Below are 9309 nucleotides of genomic sequence, written 5' to 3' on the forward strand. Positions count from 1 at the left end.
TCCTCCAGCATGCCAACATGCTCACAATGACAATGCTAGCATGCTGATGTTTATCAGGTAGCATGTTTACCATGTTCAACAACTTAGTTCAGCATGTAAGCATGCTAACATTTGCAAATTAGCACTAAACACAAAGTATAGCTGATGCTGATGGGAATGTCCGTTTTGCAGGTATTTGGTCATAGGCCTAAGTATTGTATTGTAATGATGATGGAGGTGGAGGAAAAGTGAGGGGATCCCCAAAGTAATTTAGGGGAACATAAATGGCACCATTTTTTTTTTTTTTTTGGTAGAACATCCAATTATCATTTCATTCAAAACCTCCTGATGGAAAAGTCAGTTGATCACATTGAAGTGTTTAAGGTTCATCATATTAGGATTAGTCTGTGGACCATGAATGCCTGCACAAAATTTCAATCCATCCAGTAGTTGTTCAGATATTTTAGTCTGGACAAAGTGGTAGCAGCAGTAGTAGTGAATGCCAGAATACGTTTAAGACTAAGATTAAATCACATTCTGTAGCCTATATATTTATTTTAATAAAAATAGTATGTGACCCATTTATGGTATCCTACTTTAATTGATGTTCATGTTAGAGGTTCCGAACTACTGTACGTAGTGAAAGTCATACTTTCTTTACTGTAATATAGTTGCAAACCCTGTAGTGAAATCCACCTGTGTGCTGCCTGCTGTTTCTGTATAATATCATCCCATATTGTGCATTATGTTTGATGTTTGACAAATAAAACATGAAACTCCAAAAAGTTGTTAATTAACAAAATTATTTTTTTTTATTTTTTTTTTTAAATGTCCTGCAGTTGAAAAGTCACTACACAGGTATGACCATGAATAATCTTGGTTCGATAAAGAAACACCACCATTGTAGCTGTAAACCACCGTACTCACTACTCTCAATGTGTGACATTCCTACACTCCCAGAATAAAAATGAAATAGCTTTAATGATGTCATGTCTTTTACAGCAGGAGTGGCATAAATACTGTACAGCAGGTTAAAGAAACGTCATTTGAACCCTGTCAATGATTTAGCAATGGAGGCGTCAGAGCAGTCTGGGGAGAGGGGGGCTTGTGTGTGGGTAGTCTATTCAGTCAGATCCTGCAGGTACACAGGGTTTTGTTGAAACTCAAGCAGGAATCCAGTGTGTCGCAACATCCTTTTACAACCGTCATTTATGAGCCATTTCTTCAGAGCAACAGCAGCCATTCAGTGAGTTGAAGTGGATGTGTAAAAATGCTACAGGGGGAACAAGTTTGCCTCCATGAGGTGCTGCATGAGAACTGATAAAAGATGACAGATGAAATATTTATCGAGATAACCTAATTGAATAAATGAGGTCAGAAAATAATCAGTTTTGTACATGAGTTACAGTATCTTGAATTGGCTGTTTAAAAAGACTTGAAAATTTTAAAAAATTGTGCCCCCACTTCAAGCAAAACTTACAGTTTTATAGTAGGCATACCCGACTTCAAACAAGTTGCACGTCTTAACTAGATCATCCATTTCAGCGTTGCTTCCCTTATCAGCTACACAGCAAAGTCACCTTTTGCATGATGATTTTTACCCTTTTGGGGGGTAAAAGTAGAAATGTACCACTGTGTACTTCATACTGGATTCTTTCTTCAGCCATTGCAAAGTAGAATTGTCCAAGGTGAAATAACCAGCAGGCATATGATGACGAAGACAAAAAGAGTAGAATGAAACAGCAACACAAATCTCCCAATACACATGAATGGGAGTATTGGATCTAAAAACTGTAAAACCCTGACAAAAACTAAAAAAGTACATCTTTGCATCCATTTGTGGAATTAGTAGTGCGTCAAGGTCTCTTCTTATCTCCATTTCACTGCTCTACAGCTGGCCTGCAGTGTCTCTTTAAGAAACTACTTTTAGGACTACAATGACCCCCTGAGACCAACTGATGTGGTTTCTCTTTCAAGTCAACTCTAACTTCATAAGATATGTCCTGACAGGGCTGGACAGAAGTTCTGGTTAATTCTTAACAAGTTCCATTTTCAGGTTTAAAGAATGCCCTGATCCTCATTTTTTGTCTCCTCTGAGGGAAGCTGACTGTTTCCCGTATCCTGACCAGAGCTAAGCGGCCTGGCGTTGGCCCTCGTCGACCGCTGCCGTCTCGTGCCGTTACCAATGCAGCGCATGAGGTTCTTGAAGGTTGTCCACATTTCCTCATCCTTGTAGGAGTATATGCAAGGGTTCATAACAGAGTTGAGTACAGCCAGGAGCAGCAGCCACGTTTTTAATTTCATGACATCACAACTCGTGCAGTTGAGGCCGTCCAGCAGCAGAACCACCAGGCCGGGAGTCCAGCAGATCACAAAGGCCCCTTCAGGAAAAAATACCGCAAATCAGTTAGGTGTTTGTAATGCTTATTTCTATAGGGTACTTATAATAGTTTTAAAGTACTGTTTCTTGGCTGGGCACAGTAACATTCTGGGGTATTGTATTCACAAAGAAGTTGCCAGGCAAGCAGCAAAGACTTACGGAATCGGCTGTGCCTGGCCAAGAAATAGTCCGGCACATAAACCCCCCGTAAAACCACAACTTTTTATATTTTGCACAGATCACACATAATCTTTAGCGGTACTGTTAGGTGAACTTTGTTACCTTTAACTCTTGGCAAGAATGCAAATACTACAAATACTACAGGTAATTTCAGATAGAGAGAGCGTTCCTATTGGCTGCTCTGTGCATGCATTGCCTGAGCGACAGAGAGGGGAGAGTGAGAGCAGCAGGAAGAGCTCACAATACCATATTGGTTCTGATCTGTAAAGCATTGACAAGTACTTTATTAACTATCCTAAGTAACAACTAAAAAATACCTTTACAAAACATTCTTATGTGGTTCCAAATTTCAATTAACTTTTGCACACTGCACTCCTATGTTGCTAGTGAAAATTGAACTGGCAGGTATAAACAGTAAAAAAAACACTGTTATCTACAGTAAGAGCCAGGGTGGTGGAAATAATACCGGTATGGCTAAAGGCCGTTTTATAGTTGTGCGTCGGCTCCACGCAGAGCTCTCGCCGTAGCCTTAAAAAGTGGTCTGATGTTTATACTTGTGCGCTGGTGTGTGCGTCGAGCCGCATGTGTGTGTGTGTGGGGAGTGTGTGGTAGAGAGAAGTGAGAGCAAGTAGCGACTCTAGAGTCATAGTGAGAGAAACAAAGTGTCTCCTCTGTTCTTTCTGACCACAGTGGGAAATATGTAGCAGGAAGAGTTAACACTCTCCTTGATTTCATGTTGTTTATGGAGAAGGAGAACCAGGACATGAGTCGGGAGAAATGCAACGCTACCAAGCCACGGCCGAGCTACGTGCGTCGCCGCGACGTGTAGTTACATTTTTCGAGAGGTGCAAGTCAGGCTACGGCGTAGGGTCCGGCGTAGACGCAGACCCCTCTGCATCTACGCCGGACCCTGCGCCGTCGATTCGACGCACAACTATAAAAAGGCCTTTACTTACAAGGTCTATTAATTAGGGCTGCAAATGATTATTGTCATTTTTGACACATCTGTACTCAAATACTGAAGCAGCACTTGATTTCAAACATGTTTGGACACAAACAGAGTTACTGAGAGATTTCTGGAACTGAAAGGACAAGCCACAAGCAGCAACTTGTCAGGGACTACCTCCACACTACCGCCTCAATACATCTGCATAACAAAAACAAGTTCTCTCTCTTTGTTTGTCTCACATACACAAGCATGGATACATGTGTACAGAGACAGAAAGGGTCTGGTAGAGGTGTTTTTATGGTTTTTACTGCTCTTAAGCATGAAAGTCAAAATGTTTGCCACATTTTTACAGTGAATTTCTATTCTAAAACTCGTTCTTCTTCCTCTTTTTCTTTGTCTTTGATAGCCCACATGTTCAAATAAAGTGGACTGAACTGGAATTGCGTGAGACCCCATTTAATGGTCTTTCATTGGCAGTTTTTCATGTATTGAAGTTTAAAAATTGACTTTTTTCCCCCTTTAATCTACGACAGAGAAAAAGAGGGTTTTAAGAACACACATTTCAAGCATGTTCCTTTTCTCAGTTGGTATTCATTTGAAGATTGTGGTTGCACTTAAAGAATAAAAAGACATTTTTAATCTGCATGGTGTAATTTGATGCTTCTTTTAACAAACAGGCCCCAGCACTCTCAGATATAACACAAATAACTTGCTCTAGGCTATTAAACTACAAATACAAGTGTAAACCAAGAGAATACCATAGAGGTCATTTCAAAGTAACTAAATTATACGTGCAAATTTACACGTATGTTTTTGTTCTCTACTTCTTAGGTGTCTGACAACGCTTAAGGACTCATTCATTTTACTCATTATACAAAGCATGTGTGGGTTAAACGTCTTCAAACTGGTTTGTCCGGTTACCAGTTCTACCTGAACAGACTGCTTTTCATGTGAAACAAAAGTAAACTTTTTTTTCCCCCTAAATAATATATCCCATTGACCTGGACCTGATTGCATGCCTCAGAAGTCCTAAGATTTCCTTCCTTTTACTCTCAGATATCGCTGGCGTGTTATTTGCGGCGCATATTACAAAAGTGCTTTTTTTACATTTCCCCCAAAAATCACAGCACAATCTCAACAGGGAATTTACCAATGACACTTGGTCCTAACAGTTCCAAAAGCTCAAGGGAACTCTGCAAAGCATCTGAAAGCAATTGACAAAGTCCTCAAGTATAGGTTCTTCTTCCTTTTTTTATTGGATGGGTGGGGAGGAGGGGACGTTCAGTGAAGGCCAGTGTGGTGTGGTGTGGTGTGGTACGCCACACAGGCTCAGGAGCAGTGTCCTTGCAGAGAGACATAATTACACAGCAGTCTGGAATAAAGTGTACAAAGGCAGACCGCTCCTACGCTACAAACTGTATCATGCCATCTGGCCAGGCAACAAGCCGAGTGCCCAAAGAGACAAAGAACAATGACAGACTTTTATCCTGCAGGGCGACCGTGCTAAGTCACTACAAGTATCTCATGCATGCTTTTTATCTGGTTGATTGTATAAAGCGTATGCGTATATGAAAACAAAAACTGAGCAATTTAACACAGAGATGACCGCAGCGCTTTCTGAAATACATCAGTCTCAGAGTTGGTAGGTGGTATGGTGACTTAATATGTATATTGTGTGTTATATTTGTGCATGAGATTGTGCATTTAATAGTCTGTTTTGGTCGAATTTATTGGGGCAGTTTTGCTCCGTTCTTAAAAGGAAAGTGCTGGAAGGGGAACGATTTGAGTGTAAGGTATTGATTGGTTGCGACACCTAAGCAAAGACAGCCAGACCAGGATATCTGTGTCATCTAGGATAAAAAATGCATAAGAAGGGAAGGAAAGGAGTTTTTTAAGCTTTCTTACTCCGGCAATAAGTCAATTGATTAATTGACTGAAAATAAATTGCCTATAAATTCATAATTAAATTATTTACAAAAGGTATATTATGCAAGATTAATACAATAAGAATCCCTCTCAATCATTACTTATGACCCACTGGTGCGTGTGATTGTGTCTGTATCTGCAGAGACCCTGCCCTCTACCTGGATTTTCTCTTTTCTTCTTATTTTGCTGTGTGTGGGGACGTTTTTGGGCGTCAACCAAGAGCCTTTGGGCCCAATGCGGATTTGTAAACCCCAGCTCATAACAGAGTGCAGGGTGTGCAGCCTGCTCTAATTCCTAATACCCTCGCTTTGCTAGCTCCTTGGTGTCCAATACTGACGCATTTAGCGTCTATACAAAGATACAATTTCTCTGCGATGTCTCTGTCTCTCGTTGAACCAGTACCAACTTTGAATGCTGTGTTTACAAAAACCAACTGACAAAAGTAACATTTTATACCTTTAAGGAATTTATAGCACAAAAGTCCCTGGTTTCAGCTTCTCAAAAGTGAGGATTTGCATGTTTTTCCTGTTACTGTGTGTAAACGGAATATCTTTGGGTCTTTGACTGTTAGTTGGACAGAACAAGCACTTTAAAGATGTCCCTTTGGGCTCTGAAAAACTTGTAAGGGACATATTTGAATATATTTTCACATTTTATAGTATGAATGATTAATCAATTTATCAATTTAGCAAATAATTAAACACAAGAATGGGTAATAGGTTTAAGCCACTGGGCAGAAAACAAACTCAGAAAAATCTGACTTTAAAAGGAGTCTTTTGCCCTTATTAAAGGCTCCCTCAAATCACTGACAAGCACCCAAAACGTTTACTGAAAACACAAGTGTTTGTGTTACGCTCAAGGTTGTCCTTCCTATCATGAAAACAGATTACAATCCAGCATGTTCAGCAGTGACTCAGTGAATTGCCCGGACTTTGTGACCCTGACGAAAGACGCACACACACACAACGGATACTTACACCTGACTAATGCGGAAAATGTTCCGACTCACTGTATCGATGATCCTGCACAGACAGCAATTTTACGATGAGCACCTACCGAGCACAACCATGACCGTTTTGATGAGCTTAATGGGCGTCCTCTTGCGGTTGATGGAGCCGCTGGTGTGTGGCGTCAGCACCGCCGTCTTCCTCTTGACGTAGGTGTAGATCCTCGTATAGATGACCACCATCACCAGGAACACCACCAGGTTAGACGCAGACCAGAAGATCAGGTAGCTCCTGCTGAAGATGGGAGCCAGCTGGGAGCAGTCGCTCAGGTTGCAGATGCAGTTCCAGCCGAGACTCGGCACAGCCCCCAAGAAGATGGAGATGGCCCACACCAGCACGATCAGCAGGGTCACCCTCCTCTTCGTCAGGTTACTGTGGACTTTCCAGTTCATGACGGAGATGTAGCGCTCTAGCGCTATTACCAGCAGGTTAGCCAGAGAAGCTGAAAGACTGATATCCAGAAGACCTTGACGGATGAAGTATCCTTTAACTGTAAGTTTCCGCGACACATCACCTGTGTTAAACATGAGGTACACGTACGCTATGCCTGCCAGGAAGTCAGAGGCGGCGAGGTTGGCTAGAAGATAGTAGAAAGGGTAGTGAAACCTCTTATTGGTGATGACAGCAGCTATGACCATGGCGTTGGAGACCAGGATGAAACAGCAGAAGATAGAGCCCACCACCTGCACCAGGATGAGCTTGGGTCTGTTCCATCCATCCTCAGCGCTGCTGTTCTTGTAGAAGAAGCCCATGGACTCATTATAATGACAGCTGTAGTTCTGTTGGGCCATTTTAGAGGTGAGTCTGTGGAAAGAGAGTGAGAAAACAAAAGGAAGTGGAACCATTTATCACTTATTTATCAACTGAAGCATAGCAAAATTGTATTGAATAATCGTTAATTATCAAGCAGAAATGCCAAACTTTCCTATTTCCTGCTTCTCACTGTGAGGGTATGCTGCTTTCCTTTGTCTTATGCAGGGCTCAACGCTAACTTTTTAAAGTAGTTGCCGGCTTGGCAACCAGGCATCAGCTTTTGGTTGCCGAAATTGCTTTACCTGTATCTTTTCACTGCAAACACGCGTAAGTAAGTAAGTAAGTAAGTAAGTAAGTAAGTAAGTAAAATTTATTTATATAGCACCTATCACAGATAGAATCACAAAGTGCTTTACATGCAGCAAGTTTAACAATTTAAAAACATCATACAAAACATAAAAACATGATTGGTCGGTCAACTGAAAGCTTGTCTGAATAGTAGTGTCTTCAGCTGTTTTTTAAAAGAAACAATCGAATCGGCCACACGCAGCGACAGGGGCAGGGCGGAGTGGAAAGCGGTCGCACAACAGCTGAAATGTGTTGCACACAAACGTATAGTGTTCAAATTTTACGGAGACAACCAAATGAAATATAGACTTCTTTTGAAATAAGATTTTCCAGTTTAGTAAGTTTTGGTTATTTTTTATAGATTGAAAAATAAAACACCAAAATTGAACAGGTGGTTGTCAAAAGGGGCAACCAGAGGCCACGAAACGGTTGCCAATTGACTCAATCTGGTTGCCAAAGGCAACCGGGCAACCGTTACTGTCGAGCCCGGTTATGTGATAGTGGGTTTTAGACTGTTTGGACAAAATAAGACATTTGAATACATCATCTTGGTTTCTGGGAAATTCAATTAATGAACTAATTATACTTTTTCACTATTTTCTGACTTTTTCTAGACCAAACACTCATCTAATAATCGAGAAGATTCTTTGTTAATGAAAATCATTATTTGCAGCCCTAAATTTAAGAATGTCTGATAAATCATATCTATAAATGCCTTCTAGACATTTCAAATCCAGTTTTGTGGTTTTAAATATATTAAATTAAAGCAAAAGTAGAATAATAAGAGAGAGGAAAAGTCTAAAATGTGCATGGTGCCAATTCACCCAAGGCCAAGAGAGATTTAATTACTCAACTCCAAAAGGCAAGTGCACATGCCAAAACCCATTTACTGGGAGAAGCTGCTCTGAATAAAGTTAAACAAGATAATCACCATGGTAACATTAGAGAGCCAAAACAATTCACGCTCAGTCAAGTGAGATAGGCACGTCTGTAGAATAGATTAATTCCGCATTTTCTAACTGTATAAACATATCTTTGAGTAAACATTACAGACATGCAGCAAAACAAGATTCCACGTAACACATGCTAAAGCATACAGTTTTCTTCATGACTTGAGAAGCCTTTATTATGCGATTAGCTTTACTACCTGTCCGACTTGGTCTACTACCAGCAACAGCGGAGGAGGAGGAGGGAGGGATGAGAAATTCCCACAGAGGGGACTGACAAAGGGAAAATTGTTGCATACCCAATGAAGCAGACAGAAACCAAATTATAATCCCAAAAAGAAGAACAAAGAGTTACCTAAAAAAAAAAACAATCGGCCAAGTGAGTGAGTGTACCTGTGGTGAAGGGCGGCCCGTGGTGAGTCAGAAGACTAGTTGCGAAATATTCCGTGCCGAGTTTTAACGATCATGTTCCTCCTGCAGCATTGCGTCTCCGCAGCTGTGGGCGGAGGAGGTGACAGCACAGAGCGAGAGGACAAAGTGGAGGCAGAAAAGTTGAGCGTCTTCACTTTGAGCCTTCAGCTCGGTGACGTAGAGGGCGTGTGCCACCCAGCCTCTCGTGTGAATTCCTCCGGTTGACCACACGAGGCCCCGCGAGCTCACGGTCGGATCAAATTCTAAACACACTGCAGTGAAGTCGGGACCCAGAAGCGCGCTGTCTGTTTTATGAAATCTAACACATTGTTAAAGATTAAACCACTGGTTCACAACTGTTTGGGGCTTTCAGTGTAACGCTTTATCAGTTAAATTTTCTAAGCACAAACGGACATTTGGAAAAACAGA

General features: G+C 41.2%; 1 protein-coding gene across 1 annotated transcript; it reads right to left on the reverse strand.

The window, feature by feature from the left end:
• Window positions 1-1438: 1438 nt before the first annotated feature.
• Window positions 1439-9028, reverse strand: lpar3 (lysophosphatidic acid receptor 3). The gene is made up of 3 exons (XM_039812088.1): window positions 8863-9028; window positions 6471-7225; window positions 1439-2360 (listed from the first exon to the last, which is right to left on the reverse strand). Exons 2-3 carry the CDS (start codon window positions 7210-7212, stop codon window positions 2038-2040), a joined length of 1065 nt encoding a protein of 354 aa, XP_039668022.1. The 5' UTR covers window positions 7213-7225; window positions 8863-9028; the 3' UTR covers window positions 1439-2037.
• Between the last annotated feature and the right edge of the window lie 281 nt (window positions 9029-9309).

The sequence above is a fragment of the Perca fluviatilis genome, chromosome 9 (assembly GCF_010015445.1).
Source record: "Perca fluviatilis chromosome 9, GENO_Pfluv_1.0, whole genome shotgun sequence".
In the NCBI taxonomy this organism is placed as follows: Eukaryota; Metazoa; Chordata; class Actinopteri; order Perciformes; family Percidae; genus Perca; species Perca fluviatilis.

Bases quoted from the DNA above. Each gene is read 5' to 3' on its own strand.
- lpar3 (XM_039812088.1), bottom strand. From the start codon at position 7,212: ATGGCCCAACAGAACTACAGCTGTCATTATAATGAGTCCATGGGCTTC. The intron at 2,361-6,470 runs GTAGGTGCTCAT...TTTTTCCTGAAG, and splicing joins AACGGTCATGGTTGTGCTCG to GGGCCTTTGTGATCTGCTGG.